The sequence below is a fragment of the Amphiura filiformis genome, chromosome 7 (genome assembly GCF_039555335.1).
Source record: "Amphiura filiformis chromosome 7, Afil_fr2py, whole genome shotgun sequence".
Classification (NCBI taxonomy): domain Eukaryota; kingdom Metazoa; phylum Echinodermata; class Ophiuroidea; order Amphilepidida; family Amphiuridae; genus Amphiura; species Amphiura filiformis.
The window spans coordinates 61173465-61196145 of NC_092634.1; the positions used below are offsets into that span (position 1 = coordinate 61173465).

General features: G+C 36.2%; 1 protein-coding gene across 1 annotated transcript; it reads left to right on the forward strand.

Annotated features, from left to right (window-relative positions):
* The first annotated feature begins 2811 nt into the window (after positions 1-2811).
* On the forward strand, positions 2812-20339 carry LOC140157429 (uncharacterized). The gene is made up of 10 exons (XM_072180628.1): positions 2812-2993; positions 4503-4644; positions 5264-5385; positions 5813-6008; positions 6581-6752; positions 8724-8980; positions 15510-15714; positions 17323-17396; positions 19053-19169; positions 19927-20339. Exons 1-10 carry the CDS (start codon positions 2847-2849, stop codon positions 20118-20120), a joined length of 1626 nt encoding a protein of 541 aa, XP_072036729.1. The 5' UTR covers positions 2812-2846; the 3' UTR covers positions 20121-20339.
* The last annotated feature ends 2342 nt before the right edge of the window (positions 20340-22681 follow it).

Below are 22681 nucleotides of genomic sequence, written 5' to 3' on the forward strand. Positions count from 1 at the left end.
TAGCTGTGTAGTACTGCAGAGGTAGTGTAGGAGTAGGAAGTTAAAGTATAGGTTATGGGTGTGACTAAGTCTTGTATGCTGTAGTCTGGAGTTATGCAAATAAAATATTGTTGAGGAATCGAGAGAATACTACGTGATGATTATTTAGATGTACTTCTGCTTGTGAAAAATATCGAAGGTGGGGTTCTGCCCCCACGACTTACCCTAGTCTCATGCAAAACTTTTCGTGTTCCTATTAAGGGACTGGTGTCAACCCGGCCACCTGACGTTCATATTCAAATTACAGCTAACCAGGTTTTCATTTAGATACACATTGAGACATTCACGTGCTTTTCGCTCTCGGCAATCGGCCGTCCCGCCACACGTAAAACACTAGGATCCAAAACATTCTCATCTATTAGTGCACAGTTCTTTAACTCCAATACATTTGTACATTCATTGAATGACCTTTGGAAATTGGGGTACAAAAACCTCATACTCTGCAACTTGAGGTCAAATTTTGCACTATGATTGTTTGGTTAATGTTATTGGACTATGGCATTGGGATAAGGCCATTGTGGTGAGCATCAAATATCACAGGGCTCACTGTAAAAGCTGGTCAGAAAAGGTAGTCAGAAAAGGTAGTCAGAAAAGGTGGTCAGGTTATGGAAACACCCAAAACTTGCCAAAAGATTGTTAAACTTGTGCAACATTGCTCAACTGTACTCAAATTTGCGGAAGGTTGCGTCAGTTAGCTTGTGATTGGTTACTAAGGCGACAAAGTGAGGTTGCTGTCCACTTTGCCAGAGATTTCTGTCAACATTCAGCAATTTAACAATTTTGACGTTTTTCGGCAACATTTGGCAAACTCACTTGCAACATGTGTCCTATAATGATGATTTACAATCACATACATTTCATCTTGTCAATACTAAAAGTTGTTTACCGACCTAACAGTTTCGACCATCTTGGGCGATGGCCATCTTCAAACTTTTGGTTTTGACAAGATGAAATGTATAATGTTATGAGTTTCTACAAACCTAATGAACCTCTTCAAGAATCAGTGATTTATCGTTCGAGTCCGGACTCGAGTCCACTTTTTGTTGGACTAGGACTTGACTCGGACTACTCCTCCATGACAGGGCTATGGTGTCTGTAGTTTGTGTGTGCTCACTACTCACACCACATTATGTGTGGGACAATTTTGAAAAGATGTTTAGAATTAAAGGTGAATTTCTGTTAGTATGATTATTATTATTATTATGATGATGATAAAGATGATTACGATGATGATGCAGAGATGCCAACATGAACATCCAGAAAATAGGGAGGATTTAAACAAAAAAATAGGAAGGTTTTCAAAATTACATGCAACTTCAAGGGCACAAAATTTGCCAGAAATAGGGAGGTTGCCAAAATGGACAAAAATAGGGAGCCACCCTCTAAAATAGGGAGGGTTGGCATCTCTAATGATGATGATCATTTATTTTTCTGTAATGTATTTGAATACATTGCAATTCATTTACACTATGCTTCACACAGCCTAGTACACTTCTCTAGTCCTGAGTTTACATGTAGTGTGCCACACACATACACAGATAACAGAGATTTGTCAAATACCCCCACATGACTGCTGTCTGATACAGGTGGTTTGATACGTACATGTACAGCCTGTCTAAAAAAAATGTGCAAGTGGAAAGCGCCATCTTTGGCAATTAGAAAATACTGTTGTGACATGATGCTTACATCAAGTAGCATCCTCAAATTAAGAAGCAGCTCTTTATTCCGTCGTTTGTTTGGTAAAGCCACAAAGGACTGCAATTATTCTGCTTTCATTCAGAACGGTGGTCAACCGATTGCTATTGTTGTACACGGCTCACTCAGTCATTTAATGAGGCAATACAAACGATCGAATTTGGTGTTAAAATTAGCAAAATTTTGAGTTACACCTTTTCAATGTAATATTAATTTCAACGCTAAAAAGAACCTGGATGACAACAATGGAAATATCGACTATTTCTGCTTGAAAAAAGGGTGAAATGAAAACGGAAATTCTGACAAAACTATAATATATAGGCCCACACGATATGCCTTACATAAGTGGGAAATATCTTTCTGTAGTAAACTATATTAGTTTGAAACGCTAAAAAATGAATTCCAAAAAAAGCTCGCGGGCGAAGTTAAGGCCTATAAATATCAAAAATCTTACACACTAAAAGACAAAATTTCATGCCTAATTTTAACACCAGGATTTTTTAAATGTATATGTCAAAAATGTCAAATTTGATTTCCCAATCCACGTTTTTGTCCACCGTAAAATATTACTTTAAATATCCAAATCTATGAAAACTACATATTTATGTTCTGAAAACACAAAACTAGAAGCAGTCATATTTTTGAATTGTTTCTTCGTTTTAGAAATATGGGTCAAAGGATCAAAATCTGATTTAAAAAAAATTCAATTTGACCAAAAGTTTTGATTCAAATTCAAATGTGAGAAAACTCTTAAAAACATAAATATGCAGTTTTCATCAATTGTGGACAAACAAAAGGTATGAAAAATCAAATTCGTCACCCTGAGTGAAACCTTCAAGGATGAAAATATTGACATATATTTTGAAAATTACTGTACGGATATCTCTTTAATTCCCAGGTAAGTAAATACATTGATATTACAATCGTGACGCGAATACTGTCAACTGGCAGTCAAAGTTCACTATACTTAGCAAATAAACTACAAATGATAATCGTACTTCCTGATAATATCTTTACAATCAAGGTGATCAAAATGGTAACAAAAATCACTGGCCCAAACAGAGGTTGAATCATTTGTGGCACAGTTTTAGTCAGGTGATTTTTGCGCAATCATGACAATGGAGTTTAGTCAAGTTTGCCATGGTTGCTCAGTGTTTCTTTATTTGGCGGGGCTAGTTTTAGTTTCCTTGGTAACATTAAGTAGTGGACACATATGTATCATTCATCCGCATCAAAGAGGAGATATGGACATATCTCAGGTAAGAGTCGTATTCTAATACTAACACATAAACGATGATAAACGGTCCAGCCACGTGTATTAGCAGCTGATTGCACTATTAGTATTAGCGCTAATTGCGCCCACTGACTAGCAACAGAGTGCTAGTTACCGCTAATTAGCGTTATTAGCTACATCACACTAATTAGCGCTAATTGTGCTATTAGAATTGGCGTTATATTAGCGCTGACTAGCGCTAATAGTGCTATTTAGCGCATATATTGCTAATTAGCGAGTAGGCTTATGTGCTAATTAGCGCTCATTGTCGTTATTGGCATTAGCGCTGGTGCTAACTCTCGGCGCAAAATTTAGAATAACCGTGTGCCAAATATACCTTGCCAGCCTTTGACTTGCTAAAATCAACTGCTCGCTTTCCCACTTCCTTTGACGTGCCGAAATTTGAAGCCCTATTTTAGTTTTGTCAAAAATTGTTCCCTCTTTCTTTCTTTTTTTCACCCCATTAGGCCAAAAAAAAATATTGTTGTGTTGCCCTCAACCGTCCTACCCTAAATCCTGAAAAATCAGGGTCGCAATTTTTTTTTTTTTTTTGAATGATGATTTTACAGATTTGTTCAAAAACTCAATGTTTTTCACATAAAATTAATATTTTATTGTAAGACTAGTCTTTAATTGTTGTCTAACAGGTATCCAGAAGTCAAAATTGACAAATGTCCCCTAATTGAACAAGCATTATTTAATATTTGAGGAGATTTTTAAAAACTGAAGGTTTAAAAAAAAAATCAATAAAAAAAAAAAATCCGACCGTCCTACCCAAATTTCCCATTTTTCCACTTGAGGGCAACACAACAATATTTTTTGGCCTTATTGCACAGCCCCTTTATACTAGAAACATTATTTTATTTTGATGCCATTGAAATATAATCGAAACAAATTTCGAGTGTAACGAAGTGCTCGTCTCTTCACAAAAGAGAATCTTCCTGGAGAATGATAGAGAGTGATTGGTGAATGCAGCACCATTTCTGGAAATTGTCATCTGTGCAAGGAATTTATCGCACAGGATATTTAATTCAAGTCGTCAGTGGACTTCGCTGAACTATACGCAAAAACAGTACATTTAATTAAGTATCTATGATTTTATTGATTCTAACTGATTGTGTGATGTTCATTTGTAAGATTAATGTTAAATCATACTTGACTTTTCATTAAAGATTAAGATATTGATAACTTAATCAAACAGTGTGTTTTGTTGTGCATTCTGAAGTGAATTTGGGTAGGAGGTGTTTTGGCCTTGAGTCGTTTACAACCCGTAACACTATCTGTTTTCGTTACTATAATACAACTTTATTTAGAAAATTATGTTTAATACAATGGTTATCGTTACATAACGTTATGTTTATATTTTGTTTGTGTATTTTTAATTAATCAGGGTCTCATGGGAGACCAGTATTGTATTACTGAACTTAGTAACCCTGAATAAATAAAGATTTATTACTTACAAACAATGTTGATGTTATGTTTGATTGACTTTCAGCCTGGAAGTCACACATGCGTAAGGCGTCAAGGGCCATGCGGAGGGATGCCACCAGAAACGCCCAAAGTTGGCTTTGTCGGAGGCTCTACTGTGTTTATCAGGTTTCAGCAAAATTATAATCACTATGATATAGGTTTTCCTGGTATGTACTGGTAATTATTGTAATATGAACCTTATAAAGTGGTACTACACCCCCTGATAAATTTTGTGACTAATTTTGCATTTTTCTCAAAAAATAGCTACACACTGGTAACAAAAGTTCTGTATATTGTAGGGGCAAGGAATCCAATTACTTCACTGAAATTTCAGTGATTTAAGACAAGTGGTTCATTATATATGTTAAGAAATGAGGTACATGCATTCTAGCGGTACCTCTTTTCTTATCATGAATAACGTACCGCTTGTCTTTAGTCACTGAAATTCCAGTGTAGTAACTGGATTTCTTGCCCCTAACATATAACTTTTGTTACCAGTGTGTTATTATCTTTTGAGAAAAATGCAAAAATTGTCACAAATTTATCAAGGGGTGTAGTACCATGCACCTTAAAACGTTAAAACGTGCTAAATGGTTACAAACGCGTTTTGGGTTTGGAAACGTTTTAATAACGTTTAAACGTCGGGTAGTTAAAAGGTCGTGAAAACATCTTTAGAACGTTAATATAAAAATGATATAAAAAAAAACCAATATTCTTCATATCATTAAAATAAACCGTTACTTGCTAACCACTTATAAAAATAACACCAATATAATATTGTTAAAGGTTACATGGACATATCTATTGCCACAAGCGATGATGAAAAGGCTGTTTTCAACACACAGATTACGATAGGAGATAAATATGAATTCGCACAGGCACATCAGCAAAATTACAGTGTACCAATCGTAAGTATTATAAAAAGCTTCTTTTTTTTTCTTTTGTTGTTGTTGTTGATACCGACCCGTTACGGTAAAAATGATCGAACTTGAAATGTGGACTTTTTGAGATAAATCCATTATCGTGGGTAATGTGAGGGCGCTCTTTTCATGGGTGACATCCTCAAATCACCACCGTGGTTCGTTTCGAAGATAAACGCAGAACCTGTCTTGACACCTTTTGTCACTTTCCGTGTATTTAATACGGTAAACTGAGCTAGCCTATTTCACAGTTCATTTTTTTTTTATTGTGTTGCTCATTTTGGATGGTTCTGTTGGCTCATAAATCTTACGGCTTGTATATTTTAACTGTAAGCTACTGTAAATTCCCTATATTGACCTTTCCCTGCTTGAAACATGTTCTTATTTTCTTACGTTTATCCGTCTTTGCTTCCAGAATATTCCTAACATACAATGTGATAAGTGTGTTTTACGCTTACGGTACATTACCCACAAACCAGGAGATGCATTTTTCTACCAGTGCGCAGATATTCGTATTAATAACTCATCGGAACCAAAAATGTCACTTCCTAAAACAGACAAAGTAGATCCAAAAGTCAAAATGGCATCAGAATTACACTATTTGAACAAAGGTATGTAAAGGCGATTATATTTCTTGCATTAAATGAATTTCGTTGTTGATTCTATTTAATATACTGCTTGAATGTTTGTCTACTTGCTTTAAACGCGGATAACCACCGGGTAACTCCTACAAAAAAGCTAAGTTTCTGGAAACCTTCTGGGTAACCAATTTGAAATATTTGTGTTTTAAGGAGACTTCCGGAAACTTTTGGATAACTTAAGCTAGGTATCCGCAAGGTATCCGCTAGCGGGCACTTTCGGATAACTCTGGAAAAGGTACTCGAAAGGTTTCTGATGATCACCGAATGGTCATCTGGTGGTCACTCAGAACTTTTTCTTTTTGCTATGGGTTTCCATTTTCAACACAATCTTATAATTTATTTTTGTATCCTATTAAACGTTTCTTAGTGTCATTAACCTAACCATAACCTGTAACCTAAGCCCTTATCACTAACTCTATACGCCAAACCATAACTTTAACCCTTTTTTGGTCTAATGACCATTCGGGTTGTTTAAATGGGCTGGTCCCATAATAACAGGCTAGTTCTATAGTTGTTTATTATACTTCTACTAATTCTTACAGGAAATGTGGGTAATTTTAGTAGTTCGGCGAGGATATTGGGATTTGCGTGGAATCCTGAACGAGAAGGAAGCTCCCTGATATCCATTGATCCATTCACTGGGGCGAAGTATGGGAAAGGCGGTTTATACTTCAGCATGGGGTCTGGGTACCAATATGGATCGCCTGCACCTGAGTAAGAACTACTATTATTTTCCATATAAAATCGCTAACTAGTTATGCTTGCTGCTAATTTCAGAACGGTAGAAAGCAGCTGTGCATTCGTAGCCATGCATGTAGTGAAAGTACCACAACTTCTTAAATCAATCAATTAATTAATAATTAATTAATTAATTAATTAATTAATTAATTAATTAATTAATTAATTAATTAATTAATTAATTTATTTATTTATTTATTTATTTATTTATTTATTTATTTATCAATTAATTAATTAATTTATTTATTTATTTATTTATTTATTTACGCAACACACATGCTGTGGCGGGGATCGAACGCACAACCTTTCGATTATGAAGCTCGCCCCCTAATCAAAAGGCCGCAGTGCTTCCCATCAATTCTTACTTCTTCATACATGCTTCCCATTTCAATCAAGACACATAAAAGTAAACATTTGTTAAGTGCAAGATGTCAAGGAAACATAAACACAGATTTGTGTAAAAATAACAATTTTGGAGAAATCACCAAATGTTGCTTTGAGACTTCATTCCAGGACCAGCTTTTTATTTGTTTGAGTTGTTTTGAGATATTAACCATATAAGGTAACAAAGTGAACTGTTTTTCCATGCTGAATATTTTAAAATTCACAAAATTATATGTAGACAACGAGATTAGACAACTGAATATATGAATACAAAAGCCACCCAAGTCCATACTTTGGCCAAATTGAGTTAAGCATGGGAAATTGTTGCTATACCTAGGCCTGTCATATGTATGAAAGAACAACTCAAATTCATCCTCAGTGTCTATTGGGCATGTGAAAAATAGCATGTATGAAAGAATCACCCAATTCCATGATTTGAGTCTTGTAACACATTGATTGAAATCCAGTATGTATAAAAGTCCACTTGTAACACATTCATTGCTAGAGAGTGACTTTTGAAAAGAAAAAGGGTTTAATAAAGGAATGTGTGTGGTTTATATTACATGGCAGAATGCTTATCAACATTATACATACCTGTGTGCTTTACTTTGTATTATCTTACTAGTGGTAATCTCATTCTAACATTGTTGTCTTTGTATATGATTCAAAAAACCACCCAAGTCCAAAATTTAAAATGAACCCCACGAAGTCCCTGAATGCTAATCGTCATACCTAATACAGGTTAATCCACTCATTTGCACGTAAAACTTACCATATTGACCAGGTAAGTTTAATCTAACTGAAGGAATTAAAATGATACACAGGTTTTTCTCTTAAAATCACTTCCCATGGACTTGGGTGGCTTTTGTATTCATGTATTCAACTATTCCTTGAGCTTGCTCTGCATATTAATTTGTAAGCGCTCTTTAGCATAGTTCATTGAATTTACAACCGTATGACAAAACAGGTGAAAATAGTAACTTTTTGCACAAGATTTGCAATTTAAAGAGAATTGGCCATTGCGCATTAAAATGAAGCTAGTATATGGACAAAGTGTGCTCTTTCATTTAATAACATAAAAGTTGAAAAATATTGTAAGGAACACTTGAGGTTTTGTTTTTTAAAACCTACATTTTGGTCAAAAAATGTGCTGGGATAGGTCGTTTTCAACAGATTTACCACATTCGCCTTGCTATAAACATTGCGTTATCTGTTGACCTAATGAAAAAGGGTGTTTTAGGGGAAGTGTTAGCTTTCGTTCGATATTTAGAAAAAAATCTGATTAGATGAAGGGAACGTTTTTTGACAAAAACAAATCACAGATTCCTATTTTCAACTAGATCTCACACAGCTCTTATGATGCTATGCACCCAAAAGTGTATTTATAAAACAGACTACGTAGAGGCTAGACTCGCTGTGCTTGGAAAGGTGTGTGTGCACGGGTGTATCGAGGTGGAAACTGTGCGTAGATGCATTCATAAGAGAATGCTTACCTGTATATGCTTTATTCAAACATTTACATTGTATGTAAGGAAATATTAAGTAATTCTGTTTACCTTTCAGTGCTCAGTCTTTACGTTATGTAATGGACCACATCGCTTGCTTTTCTCGCGAGATACCGTATTCATTTATGATGGAGCACCACAATGGCGGCTTAGACTCGCCTCCCAATAAAATCATCTGGATTGATCTTTACGCCATGGTCATTGCCAACGAATATGAGATACAAATCCCGGATTATTTACCCGTGTCTTCATTGGATCCTTTGCTAAGTACAACATTTCTTGCATTTCAAATGGAAGATGATAAAGCAAATCCAGGTAAGATTCAATCTACCAAAAAAAACGTTGACAACGTAAAGAAAGCAGCAAGTTTAAAAAGCCCCCACCTCGGCTCACTTTTTGAAACTTGGTCCCATTTTGAATATCAACAGCAATAGCATCATTGCCATTAACATGCCTACTTGTTATTCGTTTAATTCAATCATTGATCATGAACTTAATAATTATTATAAAACAAAACATATATGTGACCCGGCAGCACAAACGAGCCGTAAATTCCCTAAATTGTATTCTGAGTTATGGTGTAAAATGTGTACGAAGGTCGTATTCATCGGTCACTTAAGCTGCGGCGACATCTGTCTTATTTCGATAGTCACAACACTAATCAATAATCCTATTATTGAAGTGGATAATAAGCTTCTACCTTAGATGGCTATAGAACTTTTAATAGCTCTGGTCTTTGTTTGCTTCCCGGGTTTGCTTTTGCTTAATCCTTTTCAAGTGGTGGGTTACCAGGCATTGTATTTTGTATAGGTATGCATGACCAACAATTAACAATGAGAAAACCTTCTTAAACCTCGTTGACTCGGGGATGATTTGAAATGACCGCCAATTATGACTGTTTGATATTTATTGCCAGCAATGTGGAAAAAGAGACACACATAGAAATGAAAAAGCTATAATTTTGTTGAAGGAGCAAAGTTTAACTAACCATAACTCCGCTTCTGGGTATCGTTTGAAGTCAAATGATATACCATTTTTAAGTTTATGATGTTTATTTTTTAAACACGAAATAAAACAAAATTGACCGGGGGAGGAATTTACGGCTCATTCGCCGTGGACGGTCACATATAGGATATTGGCCAAGAACAACCTTTCTGATCGTTCCAGAATGCTGACAACTTAATATCGCATCGGCAAATTAAAGATACATAACACTTCTGCAAATGTTTTAAGTTGATAATTATGACAAAGTTTAAATCAGTATCTTTTACAAATGGGACCAAGTTTCAAAAAGTGAGCCGAGGTGGGGGCTTTTTAAACTTGCTGCTTTTTTACGTTGTCAACGTTTTTTGGTAGATTTGCTTTCTTTTTATGAATGAAGCCGAGTAGCTCCAAGCTTGAAAAGTCATCCGGTTACGAAGTACTCCATAAGACGAATAAAGCGAAAAATAGAAGTTTGAATAATATTATCCTTGATTTATGATAATAAAAATACGAGTATATGTAGCTATACCTATAACTAAAATGTAAGTGGTTCTTTGTAGCCCTGGGGCAATCTAGTTGGATATCCAAATGTCGCCGTTTGTGGTTCGTTGTAGCCCTGCACACCGTCACCATCCCTATATCTTCGTGTTAAAAATTGCCGTGGTAGTACGATAAATCCTCACGTTTTTCAACAACTACGCATGGTGATTTTGAGCTATTTTGTTCGAGATAGGCCGTGCGACTCAGGCTATGCATACAATTTGAGATTTTGAGAGCCGGCCACACTGTTTCTATTCTATGTTTTACGATTTTCGCATGATCAGTATATGGCTGGCCGTAACCGCCACAACGTGGAGCTGCTACGCGTAGCTTACTTTTCGCTTCGCGGAGCTAAATTGACCAATCATGTTAGATCTTTTCATTACGCGGAGCCAGTTGATGCATCATCGTTCCAGAGAGAAAAACTCTTGCCAAAATTAATGTTTACTATGTGGATTTTAAATGAATCGAATGTAAATAAACCACAAACAGTTGTACAGGATCAATACCATTGTTTGATTAGTGTATAGTCAATGTTACCTTGCATGCATGTGCCATGTGTGTGGCGTGTTTGTTTGTTTGTCTACTGTGTCAGGCCAGGATCACTGACACCCACGGTACTGATACTGTCATACTATCACGGTGATCATATTGTTGAATGTTGTTGACTTTAAAATAATCATGATGCAGTCATGTCTACAGTAGAATTCACCACGACCTTTGAAGGACTTAAACCCCATTAAAAGCTATTAAACCAAGATAACACTCAATGAAAACAGCTCAACTATGTTACATCAGATCTTCTCTGGTTAAATACACACTGCACTTGTGTCTGTTTTACCTGTGCAATGAACAATGAGCTGGTATTATAGTTTCAGTTGGGTGAATGATTATAAAGCGAACGCAAGGTAACAATACTGTTGGGCTTTTGTTTACGAAATGAGACAATAGTCTGCTTATTGTTAACCAGCGTTCTTGAAAATGAGAAGCATAATGGTTTGCAGACTTAACACGGTTTAGAAATAATTTGTTCATATTTTTTGGTGTTATCTGTCGTTTACATATCCTTCCTAAAACACAAAAGTACCAATATTTCCAAACACCTAAATTAGCTAAAAATTTAGGAAATGTTACAAAACTATATTTTCTAGAATTTCAGAGAATACTTTAAATATTGACTGGTTATTTTTTACACAGTGACGTCATATAGGCAATGGCATAATACTTCTAACATACACTAGGTCACGCGTCAATGGTGAGCGCACTGAGTATTGTGTACAGGAAAACGGGCAGTACCGTAACTACAGTATGTATGGCCTACTACTAGTATATAAAGTAAATCCGAACTGGTTTGCTGAAGGTCGAATTCCGCAGGCCACGCCGCGCAAGATGTACAAATCAGCTCCCGGCGATACACTGCAGATCGCAGAATTGTGTGCATGGTTTACCACCACTCTGCCTAGCTGTATAGTTGTGTGCAATACTGTATGAGTTTCTTGTGAGTGCATGTCCATCTTAATAATAAGTCGGTTCGTACTTTTCATAAATTACTTTTTGAATCATAACTATCGTGACCGAGGATATCTTGCAACTACGTGAAGCTCGTCTGGCAAATTCTTAATGACTAAATTCGCTTCACGTAATGAGTAAGTCGTACTTGATTGGTCAGTTTTACCTCCGAGTAATGAAAAACTCTAACATGATTGGTCAATTTGGCTCCACGGAACAAAAAGTCAGCTACGCGTAGCAGCTCCACGTTGTGGCGGTTGCGGCCTACCATATCAGTATCCCATATGATATTTCTATTGTAAGAAAAGTTTATTTGTTGTCACGTAAATCACAGGTTTCGTTTAAATGTACTAACTGGAAATTAAATGTACTAATTAGTGAGGACCGGTATTTTGCTGTGGATATGTTTAACTGCAATTTGCGGGTAAAAATTTGAAATCCTGGGTAAAAATTTTGATAATATTCAACTCTTTGAGAAAATTATTTTATAAAGGAATGCTGGTAAAACCAGGTGCAATACAATGTACATTATTGACACACTATCACGCTCTTTATCTTCGTCAATAATAGAATAATCGATTTCAATCGAATTGAATGCATGAGTTTGTAGTTGACTACTGAGCGACCTAAGCGATCGATTGCTAGCCAATCAGATAGAACTCCTTTTCTTGCGTTCAGTGAAATACCACTCGCCTGTCGCTCACTACCACTCGCCCGTCGCTCACCAACGGAGTATTAAATTTATATTTATCGTATAGGACGTCGACGGTGTGCCCTGCAGGCAATCTAGTTGGATATCTCTATTGAGCGGCGGTTGTTGGCGGTCTTTCGCGGTTCGTGGTATTCCTTTATTCTTCAAACCCTGTCCTCTATCGTGGCTGATATTGTTTAAGCTTGTTGGATATCCATATTTCGCGGTGTGTGGTTCTTTGTAGCCCTGCGGGGCAATCTAGTTGGATTTCCAAATTTCGCCGTCTGTGGTTCTTTGTAGCCCTGCAGGCAATCTAGTTGAATATCTCTTGATTGAATAGCCTTGCCCTTAATCGAGGGCTAATTTATAGTTAAAACTTGTTGGACATCCATATTTCGCGGTGTGGGGTTCTTTATAGCCCTGCAGGGCAATCTAGTTGGATATTTCTATTGAGCGGCAGTTTTTGCGGTTTTTCGCGGTTTGTGGTTTTAATTGGTAGGATATCCATATTTCAAGATTTGTGGTTCCTGATTCCTGCGGGGCAATCTAGCTGGATATCCAAATTTCGCGGTTTGTGGTTCTTTGTAGCCCTGCGGGACAATCTAGTTGGATATCCCTATTGAGCGGTGGTTGTCGGCGGTCTTTTGAGATTTAATTTTCCCTTTAATTTCGGGCCGCCCCTCCTCTTCATCCCGAGGATGCTTTTCAAAAATTGTAATTATACGGTGTCAAAAATTACTATTACTTGGTATGGTAATGTATCTTACTATGTTGACTTATATTGTTTGTTAAGGCAACTTTCGCGGTTCGTGGTTATAATTTCCCTAATCCTGCAAGCTTTGCCCTCTATCGAGGGCTAATTTATAGTTAAAACTTGTTGGACATCCCTATTTCGCGGTTTATGGTTCTTTATAGCCCTGCGGGGCAATCTAGTTGGATATCCAAATTTCACGGTTTGTGGTTCTTTGTAGCCCTGCGGGGCAATATAGTTGAATATTTCTATTAAGCGGCAGTTGTTGGCGGTTTTTCGCGGTTTGTGGTTTTAATTTGTAGGATATCCATATTTCAAGATTTGTGGTTCCTGAGTCCTGCGGGGCAATCTAGCTGGATATCCAAATTTCGCGGTTTGTGGTTCTTTGTAGCCCTGCTAGTTGGATATCCCTATTGAGCGGCGGTTGTCGGCGGTCTTTTGAGATTTAATTTTCCCTTTAATTTCGGGCCGCCCCCTCCTCTACATCCCGAGGATGCTTTTCAATAATTTAAATTCTACGGTGTCAAAAATTACTATTCCTTGGTATGATAATTTAATCTTACCATGTTGACTTATATTGTTTGTTAAGTCAACTGGACGTGACAAAATATCCTGCTATGTAGACATTAATTTGTTGCTAAATTGACTTGGCATAATAATTTATTTCGCGAAGACGATATCCATTTTTGGTATGTCGACTTAGCATGACAATTTATCTTGCCATGTTGATTTGTTTGTTCAGTTGTCTTGGCGAGATATTTTATATCGTCATGTTGACATAATGCTGATAATAAGTCGACATGGCAAGATAATTATCTTGTCAAGTTGTGTCACATAGACGCTTCCGTACTATATATGCTTGATAAATGTTATTTGGATATTTTTTTCCTGCTGGCCTTCCATACTAGCGGAACAATTTTCCACACCTACAGAGTGTTTGTAATCAACCTATCGGGACGGTATGACAATTGTCATGTTCTACGATAGCTGAAGATGACAGAGAGTCAGGTCTCTGAATCGATTCAACAACCATTCATACATATCACAATCATGTTTTATTGTCCTATTATCATGCGAATTTGCCCGTGGTAGGACAAAATATATTTAAATTAGAATAACAATGAGTAACGTCGTATTGCATACCCTATAATACCTGATCTAGTTTCTTGGTTATTCAGATTTCTTTTGATCCTTGATGGTGTTGTATCTCATTATGCTGTGTTTTTAAATAGGCCCTTAACACAATAAACAATTTCCATGAGAATCAAACAACTTGCTTTAATAAAAAAAATAATATCACAATAGCACTGGATGTTTAAAATTATGTTATCCTTGATTAATGACAATAAATTGTTTAATAAAACATTGAAGAACAACATCAGTCGGTCACCGGGTTTCGAACTCGGGATAGCGTATCTGGAGTCAAGCGCCCTAACCATTAGACCACGGGCCTCTGCTATAAATTACTGTGTCGAAATACAGCATTTATTATATAAATGGATGCGTCGTCCGATATGAACAAAAGAATGGTGAAAAACTTGATTTTTTGGCGAATGTGGCTCAGAATTTGTATGTAGGGTATCCAGGAACCTGCTAGGGTATATTTGGAAGTGAATCTGAAAAAGTAGTGTGAAGGTGATAACCAGGTAGACCTGTAGCAGTGTCCAAAAATTCTGGATCAGTATGATTTGCAACTAATTTTCGCTATGAAATACCGCGTGAAATGGAAGCAAAAATATTTGTTTATTACGAACAATGATTGACTGTAGGATTGGTGGCCCTTTTGGAATTAATGAGTTGTCACGATATTACACCTGGGACTGTAAATAACATTTAGCATGGTTTTAGATACATTTTGTACCCAGCGAAAAATAACATCGAACAATAGAAGTCAAGTGTTTTAATGTTAGGTGTAAATATAGTCTCGCGGGAGCATCTGTTAGTAGTCTTCTTTATCAGTCTTTTTTTTTTAAAACTTGCTGGTCACGGCTACCGCGTGACTCTAATATATGCAAAGATTTGGCTACAAAACGATTCTCTTATAAACGCTTCTATGCACAGTTACCACTTCGACACACCTGAGCGCACAATTTCGTTCAAGCAAGCAGTGTCTTGTCTGTACACAATCTCTGTTTACACTACATGGTTGAGTGAATATCATCATAAGAGCTGTGTGAGCTTCTATATAGCTGGTGACTAGTGGAAAATACGGCATCTGTGATTGGTTTTTTATATGCATGACACATATTTAAAAGTTATTTTATAATACGGGTTTCTTATTTTCAAAACTTTGTTCTAAAAGTAAACGACTAGCAACTCCTCGGATTTTGTGACTACTTGCATGACACATATTTTCTTTTTCGTTCAAGGTAATTTTACTTTCAAGTTTGCAACCTTGACCTACATGGGAGTTTACCAGGTATTGTACAAGGCCGACAAACCGGAAACATTGTATGTTAACTTCTTATGGGCAACCGTCGATCTGACCAAGCAACTTTATTATGTATTGATTGGAAACGAAAACTCAGCGTTGGCGTTGAAGTCAAGAATTTACACTTTTGATATTGGCAAAAAGTAAGAAAATTCGTTGTAATTACCGTAATGTGGCGAATAACATTCAGGGATCTGGAATGAACGTTTTGAGCGTTTCGACAGTATTTTTTGTGGGACATGAGAGCACATCAGACATATCGAATTGCATTCTGAATACGAACAATGTCTTTCTGATATCAAATAATTTTAATTTTTTGAAGTTCACGATATAATACAAATTTTATGACAAATTATTAAAATTTGATATTTTTCACATTTTGATATATGACAGTCCTCGAAGTAATTTTTATAAATCTAATGATATATTCTTAAAGTGTATGTAGCTGGGAGGAAAAGCCGACGATCAATTGAAAAGTTTGACCTTTCATGTTGAAGGTATGGATTTTTTCCCCCAAAAGACCTGATTTTTGTTGGTGTTTTGAGAAAAAAATCATATCTTCAATACGAAAGGTCAAAATTTTCAATTGATTGTCGGCTTTTCATCCCACCTATATACACTTTAGGTATAAATCATCAGATTTATAAAGTTTACTTCGAGTACTGTTAAATATCAAAAATATCAATTTCTAATCATTTTCCACAAAATGTGTATTACATTGCGAATTTCAAAAAATCAAAATTATTTGATATCAGAAGGACATTCTTCGTATTCAGAATGTAATTCGATATGTCTGATGTGCTCTAATGTCCCACAATAAATACTGTCCAAACGTTCATACCCCAGCCCTTAAGATATAAATTGTCCACGTCCACATCCCGGTGTATTATTCTGTTCATATAGTGCGACATTAAAGTGACGACCTAAGCCGTCAAAATTATGTGTTGACGACTGAGACCGGGTAAAGTTTGCGTCGGACCTACCACCCGGATATGACGGTATGAGTCTGCGCAGTTATGTCCAACGTAACCTTTTAAACGCGTTTGTTATTTGCTACGCATTTTCAGTACATTCAGCGAGCCTAGCGCTTCTGTCACAAAGACACAGTAAAACGCGTGCGTATCGAAAATCGCGTTGTTGAATCGTGGCCAAATGCGTGCGCAAATATTTTCTTCACTCCGACACGATACGAAGTTTTTCAATCGTCACAACAAAATAACATGCGCAGTTGTAGACGATGAAGGATTCAGCCTATAGGGATACATTACTGATTTGTTTACAGTGATCATGTTTTTTCTTGGACGCTACTCAGTTAATCGCGTAAAGTACCTCGCGTTAGATAGGTTTTTAACGGCAGTATGCAACACTAACTACAAAATTAGCGTGTTTCCCCAGAAAGCTTTTCCCGTGTCTGCAATTGGCTGCCCCGTTGCCATTGTTTTCCCAGCGCTGGAAACCCCGGCTGGAAACAGCCCATCCTGGTATTGTAATACGAACGCACAACAAATGAAGGTATGGCCAAATCAAACCGTCTCTGAAAAGTCTTTTGGCGATATTGTAAACGAACTAAATATTAGATAACGAGCTAAAAATATGTTATACAACAATTCCAGTTTACAATCGGTAACACGGAAATATATAAGTTAAATCCCGCGAGTAACATCTGACATGTCATTAATAGTGAACATGGATTCTTCCAGGCCCTAGATAAAACGTGACTGGTAACCACCGTTTGCTTGTTTGAATCTTAGGAACGTAACTCGCATGACGGAACTTGATGTTAGCGAATATACAATATCTGCCATCCAGGTGTATGAAAAGACAGGTAGGCAACTATGCAACAACAACAACAACAACAACAACAACAACAACAACAACAACAACAACAGTAGCAGCAGCAGCAACAACAACAACAACAACAATAACAACCAGGAACAACAAAATTCAACTTTTAAATAAACTTTTACATTCTGATACCGCACGACCCGGTTTAAGATGTCAAGAGATCCCAATTTGACCCTAAGGCAGGGGAAGTAAACATCTCAAAAAAAGTAACTAACCCCCCTTAAATAATGGCCATTATTCAACAAGGAGCTATTGTACTGCAAATCTGTCAAATGCGTTGGAAGCAGAATTTATTTCTGCGCATTTTGACACCTCATTTGATACGATAGCCCAGAAAACTATAAAACACCGGTCAATTTAATGTAGTGAGGTCCAGATTTGAAAGTTGCACTTACATATAACATGTACAATACAAAAACACCCAGATATCATTACACAGATTTCCTTCCATTACACTGAATGCAAAATCAATAGAATTTACTGCAACTTTCAAATCTTGGGCTACATTGATTTGAATGTACGCTGTGACGTCAATATTTAGTCAATTGCTACAAATGAGGTGACAAAATGTGCAGAAATAAATTTAGCTTCAACCGCATTTTACAGAGTTGTAATACAATCACCCGTTTTTGAATAATGGTCATTATTTAATGGAGGTCAGTGACTTTTTTTAGACGTTTATATGAACCAGGTAGCGAATACTAGTATTAAGTTGCATAAAAAAATAACGCAAGTTTCCGCGTTCCCAACTTCATCTCTCTTCCCTGTTTTATCCGTTTATAACTTACCATTTACCCTTCTTAGTGAAAAGAAATATTTCAGATTACTCCCTCAGGACCCCACAAACATTCAGATCCCCTCTAAACACGGTTGCTTGATATGATCATTTATTAATTTTTCTAGCACAACATATAATTTGTAATTCTAGACCTGGATAGCTATCATTTTAATATAAACATAATATATTTTGGTATTTATTTTTAACATTATATTTTCCTTTTTTTATTATAAATTTTTTCATCTTTTTTTGCCTTTTGTGGTAAGTTTTATTCTACAAATTATATTATATTTGTGTGCTAATTGAGGGCGCTATTTATATCTTTTAAGTTTTATTTAACCAAATATTAATATGAGTTATTCCTTTCATTACACGATAAATTTTTTTAGAAGTTCCCTTCCTATTTGTTACCCATGTTTCCGACGTTTAATGTCTTTGTACAAGTATATACCCTTGTAAAGATGCAAACAAGATTTAAGATAAATAGCGCCGCCAGTGTTCAACTTTGCTTTTAAAAATATGAATACAGTTCTACACCCCATCAAGCAACCGTGCCAATTTTCCTCCTGCCGTAGGCATAATGATTGGTGCCTTACTAGATGAATTATTTGGTATAATCAGCTGCACCTCAATAATCCCAATGGACCCACTACCCCATATCATATCCTAACCCAGCACGACATGCAAGAGGTGTCACATGAACTGAAACAGATAGTAATGGCATAATTGGGTCTCATATAATGTAAATTAATACAACACACCTGAGCCAACTCAGAGACATTTCGATAGGAAGGCATTAACGGAACAGATTATGTCACTATTTATCTGTATCTTTATCGCGTTTCTCTGTTTCTTTAGGTCAGCTCTTCGCGATGTCACCGGGTTTATATGGCACACCATACCCTGCGTGGTCTCTTGTTGAAGTCAACCCTAATAACGGAACCATAAAAAAGGTCTTTGACATTGTACCTGAAGGTAAGACACTTGTGCCATCAATTTGCATCACAATATCTTTGTCTTCAAATTCTAACGTGGCTCCTATGTAGCTTTATCATAATCGTGACAAAATGGTTATAATTTTGTAAACACCGAGGTCAAATATTTCTAGGCTCAACGCTTTAACATATCTTTAACAAAAGCGATGGTTGGATTTAAAAATCGCTCCATGAAAATGTTTAAGTTGACCCCCTTAACTTAAAAAATACTTATGACCGGTACACTCTTGCACCCATGGGTAGTAAGATCTATGTGGCCAATATGGTGGTCCGATCCTTCAGAACATTCTGAAGTGATGTCATTCAACCAAACTAGTTAATACCTATGTGGTAGAGTTTTAGGTCATAGTTCAATCAGGTCATAGTTCATAAAGATTACGACTTTTCAAAAATGTTGCGGTCCCAATTCAATATATATATTGATTTCTTTACTTTTATTGTATTCACTGCCTTCTAATTTTTGAGTCTTCATCTACGCTAAATATTACGGTACCTAATAAAAATCCTTAAGCATCAGCATACATCATTTGCAACTAATATCGACGTATTTTTGCCGCATACTGGTGAATATAATACTAAATGGTCTCTAAATAACACCGCAAAGTGCCTTACGCCACATAGGCAGGGATTGTCGCCCTCTACGATCAGTAAAATACAACTATACGGTTTTTTGGTTATCTAGTGTTCATCATTCTGCGAGGACCATTATAACCATATAATTATTATCGTATTTACAGGTACATTTGAACAATACTACGGTGGGACTGTTGTCAATCTGGACCAAAAGAATGGCGTTTTATACTACGTGCTGCGTGTAGCAGACAACGATGTTGACGTCATAGTCTCTATTGACGTTGAGCAAGGACACACTGCTTTCTCTAAGTTGACTGACTTGAGGCATGTGCATAATTTAGGATTTTATGATTGGTAACATATCAGTACATTTATATGCAAAATCGAGATCACAATACTTTTTTGCCTGGGAAATTTTATCTGTTAAATTTCGTTTTCAAAAAATTTTGCCCTTTGTATAAGTTAAGCAAAGGTGATTTTCATTATGTGGGACATATTAATAGATTGTGTTAACCAGGCTTTGCTTTGTTTCGTTACCAAACTCAAGAAAATGTCATGACAATAAATAGAGAGCTATCACTAGTGGAAAATTTAAAATGAGAATTCTTTCAAAACGATGAGAATTGGACAAAAGTATGAGAATTTAAAATTTTCTCATTTATATAAAATTTTCTCATCCAAATGAATGAGAAATATTAATTACCGTGTCAACAACCTGTCACAAGTGGTTAATTTTCGCATTTAAAACAATGTGACAGGTGTTTGACACGTTAATTGGTATTTCTCATTCATTTGAATGAGAATTTTTAAATTCTCATACTTTTGTCCAATTCTCATCGTTTTGAAAGAATTCTCATTGCAAATTTTCCACTAGTGTATACGGAGACCTCCTAAGCTTACGGACAAGATCCTATAGAAACAATACTGAACCTGCATCACCTCGGTCTGTGGCGGACATTTTATAAATGAATTTAGAAGAGCAGCAACGAAACCACTTGCATTACATTCCAGATGTTAAATCTACTTCATATGCACAATTTGAGGAAAAATGAACGAGGCATTTTTATTTGGGGGCCATTTTCTATAACTGTCTTTACATTTAGCCCTATGGAGAGAGTGCTCGTTGAGGACGCTATAACCCCGATTTTAGGAATAAAAATGTGATTTAAAAAAACAGACCCGTGCTAATTTTCTAATATTTTCAGAATATGTAGTATGAACATGTAGAAATTTAATCAAATAGTTGCCCTACCTGCTCTTCTTCGAAAAAATATACCTCAATGATAACGGAACCTATCTAGGTTCCAAAGCATACGGTCAGGAAGACCTGTCCTAATATTGACATCCTAAGGCAAGACACTGGACTGGGGTCTCCAGACATCAAGACAGTGATGCAAGACAGAAAGATGTTGAAGATCATCACACTTCGAGGACAACACTCAACATAGAGTAGATAGAATTATTATAGTAATATGGATTCAGATGTCACGATCGATCCCAATCCACAATGCAAAATGTTAGCCTTCATCGATACACTTTTTTCATCTTTTGTGACTACTTAGATCTTGGAAAATGTATATTTGAAGCAACCATTGGCTTTATAGGTGAGAAAATTGCATCTGGTTATCTGTCATTAGATACAGTAATGTGTGGGGAAATTAATCAGTGTGGTGGACACACGCTTGCTTCATATAACAATTTATTTTAAGCCAAGTCAACGTAGAGCTACCAAAGTTATCACTGTATTCCCAGATAATCAAAGTATTTAGAATAGATTAGAATTTAGATTACAAGATTGTGACAAAGTATCAAGGACAGGCGAAGTTCGTAATGAACAAAAATAACAGTCCGGTTCAACTGCTGGCCAGTAAACACTAGTATTTTGCCTGCGCATGTAACATTGTATCCCATAATGCAATGCTCTATTTCATTGCATCCCTTAAAAGACCGTTATATTTTATTTATTGGTTTAGAGTAAAGAAGTAGATAAAACATATAATATTATCATTGGATGTACACTCATTCGTATTTTTCCATCATTTTAAATAAAAAATAAAGATAAATTGCATATCTAAATTAAATTGTCAAAAAAACATTAGAAGTTATGTTTTTTTAATTACTTTCCTCTCGTTTTATATTTTTTTGCCTGGTAAAAAATTGTCGAATTATAATGTTGTGATTGCCAAAGACATCTTTTAAGGATTAGTCTGCCAAATTCGGAAGACTTGCCAAAGTCTATGTTGCCTGCGCTGGCAATATACTGCCTGGCCCGGCAATGTATCCTGGGCAGGCAGTCGGACCGGACGGTATCCCCAGATAATATTTGTCTTTTTCTGCCTTTAGAAGTAAAAAATGTAATAGCAGCTACTGCCTTTTTACTTATGTATATATACATTCAATATTGCAACAGACGTACTATACATTGGTTCGCCTCAAGTTCGGTAGTGACTTAGGTGCGTATTTCGCTGGTCGCAGTATCTAATCGCATCGCCGCGTAAAGTTAATTTCCTAGAGCGTACACGCACGTGTACAAGGGCGGTTTGTCAGCACGCTTAAGGCGCAAACGCGAAAAAGCATTGACGTCAATACCGAACTTGAAGCGACAAAATGTAAATTTGTATTATACATTAGTTGGTTTTTTTTAGAAAGTGTGGGATAAATATTTTTCCATTGTGTCTTTCAAATCAATTAACGCGTAGCACTGCTATTCTACACATTTTTTGCCAGCGCGGCATATGGTATACATTAAATGGATTTGTTTCACTACAATACAGTTGTAAAATCCCCATTGTCTAAATTCAGGAAATCCTGTCAAAATTTCAGACATGCGCAATGCCGGGTGTTTCTGAGGGGGATATGTCCCCTGAGAAGTTGGAAAATCTTTCAAATGAACGTCTAATTGAAGCCTTTTAGTACATT

What these genes read in the sequence shown, in the direction of transcription:
- LOC140157429 (XM_072180628.1), top strand. Translation starts at nt 2,847, where the DNA reads ATGACAATGGAGTTTAGTCAAGTTTGCCATGGTTGCTCAGTGTTTCTT. An exon ending in GAGATATGGACATATCTCAG is followed by an intron (nt 2,994 to 4,502) that starts GTAAGAGTCGTA and finishes ATTGACTTTCAG; the next exon opens with CCTGGAAGTCACACATGCGT. An exon ending in CTTTGACATTGTACCTGAAG is followed by an intron (nt 19,170 to 19,926) that starts GTAAGACACTTG and finishes TCGTATTTACAG; the next exon opens with GTACATTTGAACAATACTAC.